The sequence below is a fragment of the Opisthorchis viverrini genome, assembly GCF_000715545.1.
Source record: "Opisthorchis viverrini unplaced genomic scaffold opera_v5_267, whole genome shotgun sequence".
In the NCBI taxonomy this organism is placed as follows: domain Eukaryota; kingdom Metazoa; phylum Platyhelminthes; class Trematoda; order Opisthorchiida; family Opisthorchiidae; genus Opisthorchis; species Opisthorchis viverrini.
The window spans coordinates 160,287-182,115 of NW_008751924.1; the positions used below are offsets into that span (position 1 = coordinate 160,287).

At 41.7% G+C, this 21,829-nt stretch overlaps 1 protein-coding gene across 1 annotated transcript in view; it reads left to right on the forward strand.

Annotated features, from left to right (window-relative positions):
• The window catches only part of T265_09283 (hypothetical protein), a gene marked incomplete at both ends in the record, with an annotated part of 108,599 nt that overhangs the window by 20,850 nt on the left and 65,920 nt on the right, over nt 1–21,829 (forward strand). The window contains 8 exons of the mRNA XM_009175311.1: nt 2,945–3,046; nt 9,000–9,209; nt 11,456–11,683; nt 12,841–12,969; nt 13,929–14,140; nt 15,910–16,080; nt 18,687–19,019; nt 21,733–21,775. Coding sequence (XP_009173575.1) covers nt 2,945–3,046; nt 9,000–9,209; nt 11,456–11,683; nt 12,841–12,969; nt 13,929–14,140; nt 15,910–16,080; nt 18,687–19,019; nt 21,733–21,775 — 1,428 coding nt within the window. The remainder of the gene's footprint in view (nt 1–2,944; nt 3,047–8,999; nt 9,210–11,455; nt 11,684–12,840; nt 12,970–13,928; nt 14,141–15,909; nt 16,081–18,686; nt 19,020–21,732; nt 21,776–21,829) is intronic.

The following is a 21,829-nucleotide window of genomic DNA, read 5'->3' on the forward strand; positions in this document are numbered from 1 at the left end:
CGGTTCAGCAGTGGAAAAGCCTTTGTCACCTTAATAGGCAAGATTTCTGTTGATTTCCGTTGTGCTAACCGTGGCATCCCGAAGGGTCTTCACAAATCAGGGAGTGACGATCTAAACCAGGCCATCTAGGCACTTAACCAGGTAACCGTATTTGCGTCACCTGTATATAGTCACTAGATATGCTTCTCTATCCATAGTGTGCATACACCGACTTTTGAGATTTTCGGCGCCTGTGGCAGAAAGGTTTCCACAGGATGTGAAAAACACCGGTGAGACTTCACTCTTGATTGTGTTCTCTTAACCTGTGTTTATTCCATAAAACTATAAGCAGTATGTTTGTCTCTGGATGTGATGAAATATATTGATCGCGGGAAATCGATCACCCAGGCTGTAAGAATTCCAGTGTATGGTTCCGCAAAATGACTGTCGCGTCTCCTGTCAATCAGCGACACTAGTGAAAAATGAGAACATTCATCTGCGTCGCATCTACGTGGTAAACCGGGTTCCTCAACATGTGATCAGACTACATACATATAGGACAGTTACTGTTTCAGATACATGAGGAGGATCGTAGATATATTTTTGGATCTCTCATTCTCACGCGATGGTCCAATTTTGACTCCGTGTCCTCAGAATTAGTGTGCTTTGGCAATGGACACGAAAACACGACCAAGTTGTGTCGACTGAACTACAGCATCGGCTTTCATGTTGAGGTCTCTGAATACGGCGAAAACAGACAAAAATGTGTCTCCTTAAATGTCGCAGATGGCTGCATTAGTGTTGCATCGGCTGTGTTTTATTGCAGTGGCTTTTAAAAGCACGTGCATCGTTTATCGAGTTGATTTAACTGGCTGTCAGATGATTGCTATTCTGGTCGTGTTTCTTCATGAAAAAAGGTTAATTTTAGTGGTCACATCTCCCAGCGGCCTGAATCTGTCCCGGATTTGTATGGTTGGTGCGCGCGGATCCCAAACATTTGGTCGCTTTGTTTGGCTGCACAAACCGTATTTCGGAGAGATGTCCTATTGGCACACAATATTTTAGTGTACAGATACAAATCAAGGCGACCTTTTCTAGTTTTCTAGTCTTTATTTAACATGCAAATTTATTCGTACACAACTCGAAACCTGCTACAACTTGGAACAGCCAATTCAGTGAGTGCCGTGAAATTGCGAAACCAGTTCAACGTACGTTCATTTCATCCAGGAAATCGTGGTTCCTTCTGTGTTTGCACCTATGCATGTCGTGCAGTATGATCAATTGTAAGCAACCAAATGCATCTTTGAGAACAATAATAAATGATTAAATTTCAAAGATTATCTCGTCAGTCATAAACTGGATAGTTGGGTTGCACATAGCGCAGGCGAAAAATTCGTCTTGCTGAGCTCCATGAGAGGTTTATTCTCTAGAAGTTCTGGCATAAAGTAACCGTTCATATGTCAGATAGAGGTGTAGCAGATCACCTTTGAAACTACCGTATACAGATAATACAGGGATCAACTGTCTTCTGGTATAAGATTCGACACCCCGCACATGTATTTCCTTTTAGGCATTGTGTACTTAAACTTCTCATTGTTTGCTGTATAAAATTACGAGAAATATGGTAAAACTCATCGTTCATAGACCCTTGATTAGGAGACATCAGCATCTAGGTATAATTTGCTTTATCTGCATGGACTCCTCAACACCCCATTGGTCCCGGAAAACATCACAAACGCCGCTCTGTGCTCTTCTAAAAATATTCGGTTGGGAAATTAATTAACCAGAGGGGAACTGCACTTGTGCGCGCATTATTAAAATGTACGATACATAGAATAGGACAGAATATTAAACAAAAGAGATGAGAACGATACACTTGACGTGTGTTTTGACATGACTCCTTTATTACCTAGTTCGGAAACAGGTAGATCAGTACCCTGTAAACACAAAAACCAATTTCAGTTAAAGCTGAAGGAGGTTTCATCAGGCATTATTTTCATTTCCGACCATGATTCTTCCAAGTATCTCCAAAATAGTTACAAAAAAGTGTGTATCAAAGTTACTACCAATTTTTATGACGATTGTTCATCGGCTTACAGAGCATTTTGCCACAATCAATGAAGGCGTTGCTGGTACTAAATGTCGATGATCGCACAACGGTGCGAGACTTGTAATTGGGAAGACTTGCTTTATATTTAAAAATCAAAAACAAAGTGCGCTGTTGATAAGGGGTTCATCTATGTCAACCGGGGGCGGGAAATTCGTTTCACTGGTCCCGTAATCCAGGAGATTTTAGCATATCTTCCCACCTCTTTTGTGACTAATTACATTAGTCAGGGGAACCAGTGTGCCACCTGTGGATACTTAGACATAATTGCCTGGCAAAACACAACGTATTGATCGTTTATTTATCTCCATTGTGAAAATGAACTGATTATTTGAAGTATGTTCATTGGCAGTTAAGGATTAATAAAATAAGGTTATCAGTACTCGCCGGAAGAAGCCGATTGCTCCGCGCTTATCACGAACTGTGAAAACCAAATGAGTTGACGAGAAGGTCAGAAAATAACTCTGCAGTGAAATCATCTTTATAGCCTTGATATCTTCTCTATACTTCTTAAACAACTGAGGCTGTTCATCGCTGTTCAGTGAGGCAGTTTTGTACGGAATATTTTCATTATCTCAATTCGTTTCTTTGGGTGTTCAGTGCTTAGTGGCATCTGGCGATATCAGTCAATGAAAGGTTTTGATGAAATTTTGAAAAAATACTATATCTTGCACTAGAATGTATTTTGAATAGTAAAGCTGAGATGAAAGTACTGTGGCTGTTGTACCTAAGGGAGGAAATAGAACTTTCACTAGAAGATCACTGGAAGAAAATTTTGAAAAGCACTAACAACAGGAAGCCTTTAACTGCTTAAAGGAGTAAGCATGAAGTCAGACGTGGTTTTTTCCATATTTTCAGGACAAGTGCACAATAGCAAATCCCAAAGTGGCAGAAATTGCAGCCTTCGAACTGGGAGTTGAGCCTCAGCAGTTGACAAAAGTTATCACAATGAAGCTGACGGTAGGTCCCAGGGATCGTTTTGAACATGGCTTATGGATTTTTACTGAAGGTCACCGTTAGATACAAGTCACTCCGTTTTGCTAATCAGGTGTTCTCTTTTCAGTGTTCAAAGATAGGCCTTGCAACCTAGGTATAAAAAACCACCAAAAGTCGAAACCTTAAATCAATACTCAAACCACATCCAGAAGATGTTTTTCTTCAGTTCAACTCACATACATGGATTCATGAATCACACATTGCCCTTGATGAGCTTCAGCTTCTCTGTTTCAAAATCACAGAACCAAATTTAGCTGGATGGGAGCTTTACATTTTTGTGAATTTTTCAAATCAGATGTAAGAAAACATCTCTCCATCTTCACGTGCGTACCCTGTCTACATATTTTATCAAGTGGTGTAAGACCCTTTTTTCATCCGTCACCTTATTAAAAAAACAATTCACTGCACCAACAATTCATTCAAAATAGCACAACACTGTTAGAGCAATCGCACTAAATATCAGCAGTGGGCAATGTTGGAGGAAGCACGTAAGGCAGTATAAGTATGCAAACCTGCAAGTGAATAGTATTTGAGGTTTAGAATCCCGGTATCCAGCAATCCAGGAAGGTGTCACACATCCTCCACTGTTTAGCTGGGTTTAAACATTACCTTCTAACTCCACAATAAAAAAACGAGTTCAGTTCCGATAACGGACGAATACCACATCACGATGATTGTGCCTAATCGTTTTATGGTCCTTGTAGTGATTTTCTTGCGGAAACGGGGATGAAATTTCCAGGAAACATTTGTCCGTTTGCCGCAGCTTCTTATGGACGTGTGCACGTGACGTAACATTAGACATTACGCAACGCTGTAAAATGCACTTTATCTGGTATCGAAAATTCATGTGCCACTGAGGGTGTGGGCTATTTGAGACACTGTAGGAAAGGAAACAACTTGATATCAAGTCTGAGTATAACAGTTATGTATACCAGATTTACTACCACGATCGCGTGGCATAAACCTTGTATATGCCGTAAAGGTTTTTCGTATTTTTGCTGTTTTGTTGTGATTGTAAAGTAGCAAGAGATGTCGGTTATGAAGTGCAGAATGAAAAAATGTTGAGTATTCACACCTTTGTTCCAAGAATAAAAAGGTTGAGAGAAGCGACCGAAGTCACGTTGCGTTCTTCGAAGATTATGGTGGCAACGCATCGATTGACATGAGCCTCGTTATTAGGTTCGTGGAGTAATTTTGCTTGATTGCTTAAACTAATCGGGTACTAGCCCTTTTGATAGATTTCTCTGAGAACCCCACAGGTCGTAAACTAGCATCCATATCGGATGGTTACCAGCACCAAGGTCAGTTTTAGGACAACCAGTCGATTACATTCATGCGTGGAAACCCTCTTCATTGAAACCATCAAGTACCTCATATAATTCAAATCAGACAGTAGAACTCTCTGTAAAAACTCCAGCTGGTGAAGCTAAGTGTCTACAAGCCAATTTAATTAAAATATTAACTGGAAAATTAAGGCGGAATTCTAGTTATGTTACAAATCAAATCAACGTTAAACCTACTTTTGATATGGCATGGGAGTTCCGGCCCATAGTGTGCTCGGATTCTGTCAAATAGATTAGGTGCGACGTGGTGTATAATGTGGAAATTCCAGAAAATCTCCCCTCAATCAAGGATGAATTGAGGAAGGCGTATCATCCTATATGAAATATCGATGGTTCGTGGTACACTACATTAATTCAATAATCACTGGCATGCATGGACCAGAGAGTAAAAAAGAGCATTCACCCCCATTTTCTACTCTTCCCCATTCCACGCAAATGTGCCGTGCCCGTCTGAGACTATTCAAAACTAGTTCCATTGGTAGATGTTCTAGATCAGTGGTTAGGTCGAACTTGATAATGAGAACGTTGAAGGGCAACGGTAACCGGACTATGAATACTATTCTTCTTGTTCCCTTGCAAACCGATTGTTGAAAGCGCGGTAATCAGGATGCGAGGTCAAAAAGCATTTTGGAATATCCACCAAGCATGCTTCTTAACCACAGTTTCCGCGCTGGGCATCCCTTCTTCCCCTTGACAACAGATCGCATCATACTTGAGTATCACGGAGAAACAACCTAAGAAACAACCCTTTTGGAAAAGCAAGCTGTTGGTTTGAAGGAACTGAAGTTACCAACCTTCGCAAATCATTACTATAAACGCTCTTTTTCAGCCCACTGCCCCATTCAGCTGTGGCTTTCGTATTGCTGTCATGCGTACGAAGGGTCTACATCTAAAAATCCCTTCCGTAGCAATCATGCCGCTTGGAGGTCCGAATTTCACGATTCGTAGAACTCAGCACTGGTTATGTAACAGTTGTTTCATACACGCTGTTGGCTGTAACGATATCGCTTTAATCAGGTCCGGTTGTTATCGCTCTTGTTATTTGCCAGCATGGATGCAGATGATTAAACTATCCTTCGGTAGAGGTGGACAAACAAAGTGCATCGCCAGATGTAGTTAAACAAGCTGTGTGACTTGCTGCTTTAGGCTCCTCTGAGCACCAACCAAAGCGTCAGCCAATACAAAAAACAGTTCTTTGTAGTTTGCGGTGCCAGCGAGGCATACACGCACTCATTGAACAGTATTCATGTGCTGTGTCAATGGTTGCATATTCTGTTCACCCTATGACAGAAGGGACACAAAGATAAGCCTTGGTTTATTTTATCAAGAAGAGTGCTGCAGTGCGAGTAAGTATGACTGGTATGATGGTCATCGACGAGTACGAAGTCAGATTTTTGAGCATCTTATAGCTTCTCCTTAAAGCAATCCTAACTCTATACACCTAACCCAAACGTCGGTAAAGACAAAACAATGTACCAAGGCGCCTCAAGATATTTTAACTGAAGCGCTGATGATTCGATAAACGCAGCTGCTGTCGGTGAACATTATTCGGGGAAATGGATCTTCTCGTCTATTTTCTCTGTGGCGGTGGAACCTCGAATGGGGAGCACCAGTATTCCCGTAAATCCGTAGAGCTTTCCAAAATAGGGCTGGTATGGTACAAATGATAGGTACGAAATTTCACCTAGATGTTGACCAGCGTGAAAGTGAGACCAGATGTAGCTGAAGACTGAAAAGACAAAACATGAATAGTCGCAGCAGCTTTCAAACATTCATCGCGATATGGAAGTACGAATTGGAGTAAAGGTATTTGCAACCTACCGCTCCACTGACCTAGGAGCATTTAGTGAAAGCACTTAGTGATAAGTGATTACAGGAGGTCCACATTTTTCTGATAATATTGGCTTCAGAACCTTGGGGACCAGAGTATTTTGGCTACCATTTAAATGTGATGAAAAACCTTCAACTAGTAACAAGTTGGAACACCCTGGTAGATAATTACAACGAATAGGTAACGAATTCTCAGGGCGATCTCATCCTTACCTGGTGAGTTCTTCGTCAAACGGATGGTGCAATCAACTTCCTGCCCGTAATAGCCTGGGTTACATTCTAGGTAGATGGCAGCAGTGGACGGCTTGACGCTTTGTCAGTGTTTTGGATTGGCGTCGAAAATCAAAGTCTCGTGTGCGTGGATGTACAGAGTTCAGGATGCAGCATAACTTACAACAATATCATGGGGCTCAATTGTAGACCACAAGCAAGTACCAGAAGGTCAGCAGTGATCCGGACTCGAACACTGGCAAGGTGATGCAAATGGTTCGGTTGTTCCAGCGAATTTAGGGCGCCAAATTTGGAGGAAGGTAGAGCCGTTTGACTGCAGTTTGGTCGAGATCACCAGATGACGACTCACTCTAATGCCCTTGAAAGTTATGCACAAGCAGCATGATTTTATTACAAATGATCGAGCAACTAGGTTAATATAGTTGATGTCTGGAAAACGTGGAGGCTTGCGCAGCACAAAGCCTAAATAATTTGTCACTTAGCCACAGGATTGTCTAGGGCTCACGGATGGACAAGAGAGACTAATTATCCATCGGGAGAGGTTTCCTACACTGTGCTTTCCGGGGTGGACCTACTTGCGAATCCCCAGAGGAAGAAGCGACAAAAAGGGAAAAGTTGATTGAAAACTCTCATAAACTTCAGTACGATGAGCCCATCACGGTCATGCTGATGAACTTTGTGATCCCCTTCTGTGCGCTGGTTGTAACTGGTCTAAAAACTTAAGTTAGATTACATCTTTCGGATGTAGCCAACAGGTTGAAAGTATACAGAACTCGTCGTCGGACTCGGTTAGAGTAGCAAACCTGTTGGCTTCCACAAACTCGTTTTCTAAGTACTCGTTTGGCACCATGAGAAGATCGTTCGGCTCACCGAGTAAGGCAGAGCTATTAAATGAGACTGACACCCAGGGCCCCTTACAACTACTCGGACCACGGGAATCCGTAAACCAAACCCACAAGGAATCGCTGCGGTTGAACTCCACTGGGTCGGCTAAAGGCATCGGAATATCAGGCTGCACCCCTACGACCGTGTCAAATGCGGATCTAAAGCTCTCGTGGCCACCCGAAAAACAAACGAGTTGTGAGGCCTATCAAGCAATCATGAAGAAACGCAACAATGTGATTAGACAAAAGAGTTCTGACCAGTCCTATTTTGGGGAGCTGTTAGGCCTAGATCTAGTGAAGGTAGCAACACAGCCTGAAAAAGGTCTGACATAACCAGTGGATCATGCGGGTACAGTAATCAAGAATAGACCATAGGTGAATTTCAAAAATGCCAGCTATGTTGAAATCTGTGATGATGAGATACACAACCACGCTTAACTGCATTTGCAATAAGGTGTATTCTGGTCAAATTGATTTTATGGTTAAATGACAGATTACGGGTGTACGCTTTCACTTAAGTAAGAAAGTATCATAAAATTCCCTGCAGAGGCACCCGATGGTTTCGGTGATACTTCCCCCCCCCCCTAAAATTCTCCTTCAGACAGTGAAAATAAGTCGCCATTCTAATGAGGGGATACGCAACGATTGTTTCGAGTGTGGTGTACGAAACTTTTGCAGAACGCCTAGTTGATGGGTAGGATTCTATCATTATCATTCTAGCATTATGACTGATTACGTCTCCTTGTTTTACTATGTTGCATTACATTTCGAATGTGTTGATTTTTGTCATGTTGGATTACGCGAAAACGTGACGTTTTCATGAATAGACAAGTGAATTCCTTAGTGAAAAATCCAGCACACCACTGAAAGCATAGCTGCGAAATAATCCCACGCATAACAACACGTGATACCTCTTGATTATCCCTAGCTTACCTTGGGTGGAATGTTTCGTACTGACACCATGTCGATCAACTTTCCAGTGATAAGTATTGTTGTGAATTTGTTTTCAACCATCTCACATGATGTCTCCCTAAACACCGGTACGTTTACTAGGCCTGAGTGTCGCTGACAAACACCCATTCTAGAATAGTTAACGCGCTTGGCGATGGTTCAAGGGCCAATTTTAAGTGTACGTTGAATAACGCAGATTCATGATACCTTGTAATCGATTAGGTTGCTAACTAACCTGTAAGAAGCTTTAGTTGGTGAAAATCTAGAGCTCCAGTCATGTCGCTTTTCAGTCTGCAGACTTGTTTGTCGTGGTCCCCGCAAACGGAATATGACGAAATCTAAAGTCTCCTACCGACGTACATTTTTTTTGGGTGGGAAGGGGAGTAGACGGTCAATGTCTTGTGTTGTCATTTCAGTGCAAAGTTAGAAGTGTGTCTCAGAGTAATTTCACTAATCATTATTTAGTAAGATTTCCCAGGAGTTGCTTTGCTGTTTTCCCCCATTACGATTCTTGGAAAGATGCTAGTGGTGGGGCCACGCACAAAAACTACATTATGATGGACGAACTTAGCCACAGAATATCCGAAAAAATCTTTGCCACACCAAGGCTAATTTAGGATTATTGTATTATACTGCATTGGTTCATTTTTGCCCATTGATATCTGTATAAAAAAACAGCAAACAATGCGAGAAAGCCTGTGGAGTCCAGTTCGGGAGAGTCAAGCCAAAGTCAATCGGGACTCGATAGCCAAGCAAATCTACTCCGAGCTATTCGATCGGCTGGTAGCCATGCTCAATGATCGATTATCCCCGCCGGACATGAGCGAGATCCACACGACCAAGGGTGGTGTGCACACTATTGCCCTTCTGGATATCTACGGATTTGAAGTAAGTGCAACCACCTGTTTTCGCCTTATAACAGAAAACGACAAGAGTAACGTATAGTAGGTTAGAGATGCAGGTCTAGTGAAATCGTGGCAAAGTTTCACGAGAACTTGTTTCAGTGTTTGTGAAAACACAGGTACATTAACCAGGGGGCGTTCGACGAGAAAAGACAACAGAAGTATACATAATCCAAATAAATACGGTTTCTCCCACACAAGGAAAAATTCCCAGCAATAAACCCATTCCAATGGAACAGATTTGTAGTACGAGGTTTTCCTGTTGTATAATTCCCGTGAGGAACTGAACTTTCTGACGCATACAGAGATAAACTTCTTCTGAGCAGTAGACACCACAATATTAATACGCTTGCAAACAAGTCAAGCTTTGTCATTAGATTATCGAGCTGAAAAATTACCGTGAGCAGAGACATCATACCAAGTCACAACAGCAGTGGGCTCCTCCAGACTTGAATTTACTTGACCATTGTTTTACAGACGGATAGGCTCCAAGACCTGTTTGTCTAACCATGGCACACGCGCAATGCAGATGCACAATATGTGAGCCAGAAACTGATTTGAAGAGACTTAATAAAATCCATATACATCAAGGTCCTAACAAGCAGAGTATTCTTCTGTTTTTTTTTGTTGCATGACAGACGCACCCTAAGCCTATACACTTGCCGTTCTCGTACTATATCGCATGAGTTACTGTTTGCATTGACCCATAAGACCAGAAGTGGCAGTATTTTACAAAATCAGTAAATTAGTGAATTACACATGCATAAGTTTTCGGAATGACAGCAGCGTCTACTGCACAGCTACAAGATTGCTTTTGAGGACTTGAGGACAACGGAACTCCACTGCTCTGTTGGTTGAGGAGAGAATCAAATGCGGTTTTCGTTGGTCGTTTTTTAATGAACAAACTTTCACATCATAGAGAAGTTTTTTCACTCAATTACCTGAACACTCACTAAGGGAAATTTCTCAGAATGGAAAAAAATTTATGAAATTCAGTCGAAACAGATGGATACAGTGTTATAAGCCTAAAACTAATTAATGCACTTATTGGTGTCTTTCTCCAATTTCCCATTGGTTTTGTGGGAACAAGCATTTTCGTTCGGAAAAGAAGGCACGTTACAAGAAATACACTCATGTGCAAATCAATTTGGTCTTTACGAGAGACTCAACTGAATCTCTCGTTTATGATATTCTACAACTGAATGTGCTGATTCTCTCGTGAAAACCAAATTGATTTTCAAATAGGTGTATTCCTCGAAAACAGTCCAATTTGGGTTCATGTAGAACTCAGGGTTGAGGGAAACTCGTTGACTGCGCCTACATGATGAGCCCCAAGAAGTACGAAACAGGTCGTGGGTTGTCGAAGAGTTTTCAGCAACCTTGTGAGTAATTTCCTTTATGAGAAGGCACGTTGTAGTTAGGTACGGCCGCGTTGGTGCCTACCCGTCATGCGGTTTGTCCTGAACTCCACAACCTAATGGACACAAGTGGTACGATGTTCAACCACTTGAGTAGCAGTAGATGGCAAATTCGTGAGTGAGCTAATCTCCATGAAAATTACGTTTACCGCCCCCCTGAATTACCGGTTACGGACCTTTCGGCATCCCAATTTTTTCCTTTCTTCACTTGGTTCTTTAAAGAAGCAATTCCTACACATTATTACAGTCACAAAAAAGAAGTGGCTAATTACTAACAGCTCTCTCATCTTGTAGAGGAAGTGTCTTTGAGGAGCGGTCAGGTGATTTTAACGTTTTTGTCATCCATGTAGTGAATTTTTCTCGCGGTTGGGAAGAATTATATAAGTCTTATGAGGAACTAGTGTGCTCTTCATAGAATGCAGAGCAAAACCCTCTCAGTGGTTTGCCAACCAGTGTTCAAAGTAAAAAACGACAAAGATGTATCAATTTTTCGATATTCCATGAAATTATCAATCTGTAGTGCACCTTGAAAGCTACTCGTTTGTACTTGGCGAGGATTCTGATTACAATGAGTGTTCTGAAAACCAAACAGTCTTTTACTTTATCGCAACTCCAAATATCCCTGCTTTCTACTTAGAATTGCCGATAAATCTGGGGAAGAGATTAAATCAAGGGCTTAGAGCACTTCAAATTCAGGATATTTCTGCGACAACATCGTTTACAATGATGATAACACTATAAGTAATTTCATACTGATTTGCGAATTCACAACCTCCTATTTGCGGTGCGCTCTTTTCTATTTTGCTGGCCGCAGAATCTGCCATACAACTCGCTGGAGCAGCTATGTATCAATTATACAAACGAAAATTTGCAAAAATTCTTCAACCACTACATTTTTGAATTGGAGCAACAAGAATACGTCAAAGAAGGAATCGATTGGCAATTTATCGCCTTCCCAGATAATCAGCCAATCATAAACCTGATATCAGGAAGGCCGAACGGCATTTTCCATATTTGCAACGACGAAGCCAGTTTGGCAGCGGTAAGTCTCACCAACTAGAGTCTTTTATCTTCTCAGAGGTATGCTATTTGTGTCCTATAATATGAACGTAAGTGGTTTAGTTTCTTTCAACAAAAGCACCTTGCGATTACATATCTACTTTTTTCTGCGGGGATGTCATATGTTTAGAGACTTTTAACTTTTATAGTGTTAACAGCGTAAGCTTAATTTGGTGCATAGTAAGGAGTTTTAAAGTCAAAACTTCTGTAGATCCGTGACTTGACGTAAAGAAATAAGAATGAATCATCCACCACCCTCTGTTTGGCACCTAACGGCATTTAGATGCTAGGCGTATCGTTCATTTAGCATCATCGAGGCAAAGGATCACCCTGAACACCACCGGACGGTCTTTTGGATTGATTATGTTAAGCGATAACAGTGAAAAGGAGTCTATATGGACTATAGTAATTTTAAAACTTCTTTCAAGTGCACTGCTACTCTTGTGTAAGGAGTAGCAGGCCTAAAAATGCAACTCGGAAACTCAAAATTGGAAGTGACACTGGGAATTGACAGCGTCTTGCTGCGACATGGGTATATCTTCTTCATTCAACAGCAAGGAGCTATGACAATAAAAGAGATATTTTAAGGATGAATGATTCCTAAGTGGGTATTGAAAAACCGTTTGATAAATTTAAGTTCAGATCATTCAGTAAGCGCGGAGAGATCAGATGCATAACCTTTTTGATAACATCCAAAATGCCTGTCTGTCAACCAGCTTGTGTAGTTTGCGTAAATTAAGGATGGCACCACGAGCGGCGGTTTATTGACACCCCTGAAAACCTGCGATTTGAAAAACAGAGATAGCATGGAGTGTTGCATCAGAGCGGCTAGATCGGTGTGGTAGTTTTACGGAATATGTCGTGACCACGTGCACATGCATGCGACTGAAAAATAACTAAAAATAACATCAAACTAACGTTGAAATTCTCGCGTTAGTTTCGCTTATAGGCCATGATGCCCCCGGCCAAAAGTTAAACGGTCAAACAAAGTGGTAATACTGTCCTCCTAATCTCAGTGGATAGGTAGGATCCGACCAACTGATTATCGACACAGATTGCTCGTTTGTCCTCAGAAATTTGCCATATTCATACATCACGGATTCAGGGAAAACTCTCTAATATATCTCCTTACTGAATCAGGGTACGGACAGATCTTTCCTTCAACGCTGTCAACGGGAACACCGTGACCATCCGAACTTTTCGGTGCCGAAATTGAGTTCCGATGACAGTTTTGCGGTTGTACACTTTGCAGGAGAAATAACCTACAAAGTAAGTCGGAAAAAAATATACATACTCAAATTCTGGTCTTCTCATTTCCTTGGTTCGGTGTTCTTTCGACGTCCCATGTCAATTCGCTCTTAGGATTTTCAAAAATGTGCATGGATTTCCTCTGCAAAATCTGTCGCTGTTTGATGTCACCAGTAAACTACTATATCACTCTCAGCGCGAAAGGCCTGTGTATCTCAGTTATATATATTTCCACCCCTAACTATAATTTTAGGTTTAAGTGATCTAGGTAAAGTTAGTCGCATGTAGGATGAATGGTAACAATGAAAGTGACGCAACCAGGATGTTTAGCTTCCCTCACGGATTTCCGACAGTTTTTCATCTGTCAGGGTAAACCGCCAGCGCACCCTCCTCAACTATTTTCTGATCACCTGAGGGGATAGAGTATGACTACCTCAACACAGGACAATTGAGATTCTGCTAGCTAGCGTTTTAGTCCATATTCTATTGCGTCAAATATGAGGCCCAATATTATGCAACACAGCCCCTCACCCGCATAACAGCTTGCTAGAACATTTTTGATGGAACAACAATGCTAAAACGTGTCTCTTTGGCTCATCCCAGTATATAGACTGGCGACATTTGTAAAATTCCGGTAGTGCTCCGGCAGTCGTATGTGTAGTGGTATATCATCAGCCGACCAATGTAACAATCAAAGATATTCGGTGAATGATCTCATTGGGATGCGATCCAAGTGAAATCAGACTGTCATCTATTTTCTTCCGTTCGAAGAGATCTGTTGTTCTTGCTCCTTAGCACTTAGTGGTCCGACCTGGGCTTCAGAACGACAGCCACGATAACAAGAAGATCTCAGTTCTTTGCCGACCAATGTAACAATCAAAGATATTCGGTGAATGATCTCATTGGGATGCGATCCAAGTGAAATCAGACTGTCATCTATTTTCTTCCGTTCGAAGAGATGCTGTTGTTCTTTTGTTTAGATCACGGGTTTCGTGGATAAGAACCGAGAGCAGATGAGAAGCGAAGTGTTGAATCTTCTCATTGAAAGCACGGAGCCAGTGGTGGCCAGCATGTTTCAGAATGTCTACTCGCGTCGGAGCAACCTGTCAGTGCCTGGACCTCGTCTGAAAACACCCATGGTATTGGCTACCTTCAACACATCTTTACAAAACTTGATGGAAAAAATGAAAGAGTAAGTGGGATTCTAACATGTGTGATAATCGTAATCTGCATTAACGTTTTTGATAACAACATAAATATACAGCCGGTTCTCTGCAGTTTTCATCCGAGTAAGAGTGGAAAGCAAAACAGTATAACGGACAAGTCATGAGTCAGAGCCATCCGTATTCAGTGACAAACATACAAATTTTTGAACCGTACGTTCACTGAGACTTGAGTGTACACTTCACACCTTCCAAGCCAAGCCCAAGTTTTTCATAGATGAGTAGTGGAATAAAACCAGAGTCTTACAAACACAACAGAACCCTTTGGATTAGGATAGAGTTTTATCTGGAACTACATTCTCTCTACACTGAATAGGCTAACCTTGGATAGAGGGGTTTGTTATTTAGACAGTAGTGCCTATAGGTGTCTTACAAGAGATAATATGAATCAGATTAAGAAAAAACGTTCGCATATTAAGGTGTAAAAGCTACGTCACTTCAAAACGGGGGCGAACCCAAGTATGCCCCACTTTGTTGTGGCCTTCCAGTGTAGGCAGCCATTTGGGATACTACTTAAACTACCACGTGGAAGCTTGAGATAGCTCAGTGGTTAAGGCTGAAGTGTAGGCCCTTAGGGTGAACTCAACCCCGGAATCTCGCTTATTCCTGTCAAGGATTTGGCGACCCAGCAGTATCTCAACCTGCGTGCTCACGTCGAGTGGCATCGCAGTTAGGCGTCGAAAGGGGTGTTGCAGCTGAATGATATTATTGTTATTGATTTACTAAGTTGTACGTCATTTTCCACTGAGAAATTCCAACAAGGAATCTACTGGAAAAATTTACAGACAACAACCGCAATGGTTTAATAAACTTGTACGCTTCGATAACTGAGTTCTTCTGTCAGTATGGTGAAAACGTACAGAGCTATTACAACTAGTATCAAATAGTAAACCCAAAGTTTGCATAGTTTCTATTGCCGTAGATCTACGTACGTTTGATGACACAACACACACGTGGCTGCAAGTGGCAATTTTTGACTACATGACTGTGCAATAAATCCAAGGGCCTTAAGTGAACAAAAGGGTTGAAGAAATTCAGCGTCAGATATGCTCGATCAGTAGGCTTTATTGTTAAACTAAAAACACAAGCCTCGTTGCCGCTTGCAGTTGGGGACCCTTTTGAAATCGTCTCTCGTTGAGAGTGTTTATATAGGCCGGTCCCCTAGAGAATTTTGCTCGGTCTGCAGCGAGTGAAAGAAAGCGATAATTAGCCTTTAATCAATAATTGTGCGTCCAAATCAATCCCATTTTAGATCCAATTAATGACTGTACTTCCTAACCGGCGTGGCCGGTCCCCTGACCAGCGGTGCTGTTATATGCACTCACGAAAACCGCCGCCTTAGATTATGGTAATCACCTAGCATCAAGTGATAATTTCTGGAATAATGTAGGTTTGTTAGATCACAAAACTTTGAAAGCATTTGATTTTGCTGCCTGGAAGCACTCTCGTATGGAGAGTGCACAAATTACCTGTCTAGAAACGCATACTCCCATACATATACGTAATCTAAAACGCCTAAAGCGCAAACTTACTGCAGTACATAAGACAGTCCTCGGAGATGAACCCAATTAAATAAAATTTGTGTAAGATTGGCTACACAATGTGTGAATTACCAAGCAGCGGGACATATCCTGGATGTAACTATGCTAGCCGTTCATGTTCTCTCCTCAAGAGCTAGTTCATCGAACCTCCATTTCAATTTTCAGTCAGATAAACAAAGTTGTTTCCTACGCCCTAGGTGTCAGCCACAATTCGTCCGCTGCATCAAACCCAACATGGAGAAAAAACCGATGACGCTCGAAGACGCTATCGTCTTCGACCAGCTACGGTATACAGGGGTGCTGGAGGCCACCCGCATTCGAAAGTCTGGGTTCCCAGTTCGCCCAAATTACAACGCATTTATACAGAAGTGAGTTACTGAAAGCTCATCGTTATCTCACTCTAAATGTGAAGAGAATTTCTGTGCGTTTAATCCCCAAGGAGTTTTCCTTGACATATCACACAGTATAAGCCTTTAATATATTGGTTTCTCACTGCCTCCAGAGTATTGCAAAAGCTTATCTCGTAAGTGAGACAAAGTAAGTTCGATTTGTATTCTGAACAGAGTCAATTTGCAAGTAAAGTAAGGTATCTGAGACGAACGGAACATTGACTTTGAGTACAGAATCCTTGTGAAGTCAGTGTCGGAAATTTTCCGTTCAAATGGTTCTTAAGCAAAACGCAGTTCGTAATTTAGGTATTTACATGGCATATTCTCCAGAAATATACATAGTTCACATATCCACAACCCTTTCAACACTGTGTTTTGCCACAATAACATAGTGAGATCCAGGTGAACGGAGTTAAACAAACCAAAATCGGTAGACGCGTAGCGAACAATTAACCACCTCAGACTTGGGGCGTTTATGGGAGTAACGTTCCTCAGTCGGACAAGAGTAAAAATGCACTTTTGGGTGTGGCATGCGTCCTGCCCTGTACAGAATGAAAAAGATTGTGGCTACGCAAAGTCATGTGTTTTTTCTGGGAAGGTCAATCGTGTGTAAAACTCTCCTGGACTCGTGAGGCATGGGCGCCATGACTCAGAAGGTGTTACGATTGAACGACCACGAAAGGCCTACGCTAAATTACATCGCAAGCTGGAATTTCGATGATTTTGTTAATGGAGTGCATGTTTGTACAGTTCATCTCATTTGGGTTTATGTTTCGAGAAGCACGCTTTAATATTAGGCGTAGAACTAGAAGATGGTTTTGTCGCGAGTATATTCGCATTTGAGAAAGTCTACTGATTTGTGTGACCGAACACCAGGCGCATCAGAGGCACACTTCTATGACAACATTTTCAGACACACATGGATGAGATTTGGCTAACATGGATTGTTTACCTGTAGCTGTTCTGGTGTTCCTTGGCTATAAAAGCCATGACCGGGCTTCAAATATTGGCATCGGTCAGGTAAGGCGACGCTGGGTACAGTCAAAAAGGATTTATATTGATTGTTAAGTACTTAGAGTCTGAGGTACATACTGGAGGTCTGAAACTAAGAATGACTCGGGCAGAAATAGGACATCACGTATAAATGCTCTTCAGCGTGCGATCTTAGGCTGGTAACAGGAATATTAATACCGAGGCATAGAGTTATATAAGCTGCAGAAGGGCAGCGACGAATCTACACGAATGAGTGAAAAAAATTTTCAGAATTTTTAGTGTCAGGTTTTCAAAGTGTTATATCAAATGAGTGTTGAGCATTGACAGTGCCTTTCGGAATGGATTCTGACCAAGATCACAGTGCAAAGATATGCACCAACATTCCGCTATATCATGGGACCGAAATGAGAGATAACAGCCCTTCATCATCATGTGAATGTGAAAACCTTTTTCGCAGTCAGAGAGATCGACAAACCACGAGAAAATAGTGCGTGATAAAGGATACAACCAGATAAAGCTCCCATTCGCTGGGTTTTGATGAAGGTGGTTTTTTTGTCGTAGAGGGACATTTCGCGGTCGTTTGGAACAACTCTGCCGTTTTCTCATGATTTTCTTAGAATTCCAGTCCTATTTACAGTGAGCGATAAAATGTCCTGGTACATGGGTGAAATCGTCGTTCACGGTGGATGGAAGGCGACACTTCAGAATATTCACTAAGATACTCACTTGGGTATACGCTGAACCATCTGCAGTCAAAACATGCTCTCGGGATGAAATTTTAACGATGAACTTCACTAAGGATGTTTATTCCACGTGGTCACGAAGATTACCAAAGTATTCTGACAATGTAAACTAAGCCAAGGGAAATACGTGATACCTAAGCCCGCAAACCTGACAAAATGGATTACCTCATTCTTTCATCTTTGGGAGACCTCAGTGTTCCTCATATGTTGTTAATGAGTGATTTCTATGTGGTGATCCTGATATCATCCAACTCGTGAACTAACCGGATAAAGGCCAATCAATGCTTTCCAACCAAAGTAAGCAATTCATCCCCGAACACACTGTGATGATCGCATAATTAATTGCGATTTGTTTAGCTGATCTGAGAGCAGTGAATTCTAATGACTCAGATCCGCAAGAGATGGTGCATCTGACACAGAAACTGGCAGTCTACGCGGATAATTGCCTTGTTATGGACGAGCAGCAGCCATTTGACGACCAGAGAGACCACAAGTCTTATCGACCCAGTGTCGTGTCTGCATTCAACACACACACAGACCTTGCACTCCTCTTGGTACTTAACTATACACCCTATTGAAAAATTTCTGCTGTTTAGCTGTAGTGATAGAAGGCACAAAACAGTGCACCCTCCGGCTTCTGAAGTGTGCCGTTTCCACATAAATATCGCACACTCTTACAGATTTAGTCCTACTGGTTTCAATTTCTAGTCAAGTTTTCCGCACCTTGCTCGACAGATTTCTGGAACCGGTGAGCTGTCCCCCAAGGTATATACCACTCAGTTGCAGCAAATACTGGCTTACTCATTGCTAACGTTTAATTCAAATGTCTCGAACTTTTCGTCATTTCAGTTATGGCTTTCTACTTCCGAAAACAGAGCATCAGTACTTACGAAAATTGAGTAATCCCATGGAAGCAACTCGCTACCTAATGAATCGTCTGAACTTGGGTATTGGAATTAACGGAGCTCCCACGAAAGGAATCGACTTCGAGCTAGGAAGAACCAAACTGTTTATGCGTAACCAATTGGCTGCGAACCTTGATGCCGTGGTTTCACTAGTTCAGGCCCGATCCGCTCGGATAATTCAAAACGCGTGGCGTCGTCGAGGAGACGGGTTGTATGAACGAGCACGAGAAAATGCTTGCAAAGTTATTCAGGCTTACTACCGGGGCTATCGTGCCAGGTAAGAATTTTCCTACAAATATAAAAAAAATCCAAACAAACGTTTTGCTCTATCCGTATGGAGGGCATTTTTCATTGATATGGGATGTTTCTCCACACAAAGTAACGCCCATACTAGACACAAACCCTTAAAAAACATTTTCAGGGTCTTTGAACACATTTCCCCCTCGAAACAGGGAACTCTACAGTATAAACTCTCAGCCATTACTTGAGTTGTTCGGCACTCTCAAATGAACTGGATTGAAATTTCGTTACAATAACTACATTGCTTGTATCTTTCGAATGGCTTGATGTGATTCAATTTATGGAAATAGCGGACCAGGCCGCATGCATTTGTTTTTGGATCTTGTGAACGAGTTGAAAACTTAGAAAAAAGAAATTTATTTATCGAGTTTTCGTTGATAAGCGACGATTTTGCACTAATTGGCTTTTAATCGTGCAAAATAAAAATGGTTGTCTACGATTACTTAGTCGGAGATTACTGGTATAAATGGGCCTCATAAACTTCTATCGTTTACTGTTTTAAGAGCATGGTCATAGATATAAAAAGTAAATGTGGGCGATGCATGTGGAACGATTAGAGGAGAATATTAGATTAAAAAAAGAGCAGCGTCCCAGCGAAATACACTCATTTGCAAAAAAATTGTTTTGCGAGCGAATCACCTGGAACCCAGCTGAATCTTTCGTTTGTGGTCTTTCCAGGCAACTGAATGCACTGCATTAGGCCGCCTCATGTTTCAGTTGCTACGATATTCAAGATATCACGAGGCATGTACATACGTAATGAGCCACTCATAAGTTTGCTGAAAATTCTTAGCCCACGACAGGTTTCGCCCTTCCTGGGTCTCATCAGATAGGCGCAAAGGAGAGATTCAGCCGGGTTCAAGGTGGGTCTCTTGCGTAACCAAATTTGCTTGCAACTGTGTGCATTTCGCTGATTTTGTGCAATTTGGTTTCAAGTAGAACATAAAATTGACGGAAACTCTAGAGCTGCGTCTACCTGATGTGCCTCAAGTAAGGCAAAACCGGTTGTGGATGACGAGGAATTTTCAACAACACAAGCGTTTCATTCGAAGTCATGCGTGCTCCTGCTATCTGACAGACCAAACTAGCTAGCCAACCGTACGTAACTCCGGTGCGTTTTGAAAGTGGCACAGACCCTTTGGTGATCCCTTACATACACTGCTGGAATAAGATGGTCAGTTTTGCTTGCCTGATTTGGCAACTATAGACCACCATTTATCCTTTAGATGTCCCTCCTGTTCGTTTGCCTGAGTTATTCGGTTCGGTGTGCACCGGATGTGGAACATTCAGTTGGATGCATAGTTGGTAGTTCTTCCTATCGCTCATCAGCGTAGTACGGCTTGACGAACGAACCTGGAAGCGCATGTCAGCCAACTCAATTAATAACATGTTGTTTACATAACAGGTACCCTCATTCAAAGTGATGGCCCACCACACATTCATAGGATCTGTAGGAACACGAAAAATAACACTCTGTAGCCACTTGATGATCTGAAGCGTTTTTCCTGTTCCTATCTTATTCATTGATGCCCACATGACATGGAAACTTGTCTCTGGGGGCTAATATAGCATCAGTATACCTTTCGATGCACATGTTGCACTGGTAGCAAATGCTAGCACTGGTGAGTAACCAGAGAGTCTAAGCACGTAACCTAAATAGATTTATCGATTGGGCTGTGAATAAGCACTTCTTGTATTTCGGTTGAAAGATTTATGACCGACTGTGTCGTTGATTTGAGTCGGCCAAGATACGTTTAGGTTAGTTGGCTGATGTGGAAAACTCACTTTCGCCCTACCGTCATGTTATTTATCCTGTGCGATGAGGAGCGATTAAAATCCCCTAGTCTTTCCGATGACATCACATTACTTGAAGTAGTTGTACCAGATGCTGAGGATGCTTTTTATTCACTGATGGAAGTGAAACATAAGTCAGTTGTCTAACATAAATTGTCTGATTCACATACTTTCGCTTTCATATCACGATTCTCATATACTCCATTCGTATGGGATTCATCATACGTTTCTCGACAGAATCACATGGGCGTTGGTCTTTACCGATTCTTTGTTTCGTCGACAGAAATGTGATTGTTTGATAGCCAGATGACTGGAATGTATTCTACTTTCATCAGTTTCTAGTCAAGCAACCAAGCAAAATGTATTTCGCTACATTCGACATTGATTGGAATGAAGTTTGGTTCGTATTACCAGCCTCAAAGCTAGATTCTAAACTTGTATCATGAGATTACAAGAGCTGAATCGTAACATATCCAGTACGATCAAACGTTAGGCTGCTGGTAAGAAAGTGAATCGTGAATGCAAGACACAAAAGGGATCAAATTATCCTAATTGATGGCGGGAAATTTTTCGTAAACTTTTTGTGAAGTGGGTTGAGTAGGTTCATTGTTCGGCTTGGTGGTTGGGGGTCATATGAACAAAGCCTCGGTGAAGGGTGATAAATTTAAGGAATGCTTTTCGATATCACATTACGTTTGGGCTTAAAATCATCAATTTATTATGGGGGCAGTAGAATTAGACGCTGTAATCATTGCGCATGTTTGTCCCTTCTCTTAGGTATGAAAACGGTCTTCTTGATGAAATGGTATTTCGCTCAACAAAAAAGAACAAGCTAATGCAATTGAAAAATTTCCCTAACATCCATGACTTTTTTGCGTTTTCCTTTTACGTCTCAGACGCCAGAACCCCGCGGTGTTCAATTACGTCAGCAATCGAGTTGTAAGTCATTTCTGAGTGGAATGTATTAAACAGGTCACTTATGCTAAGAGAACC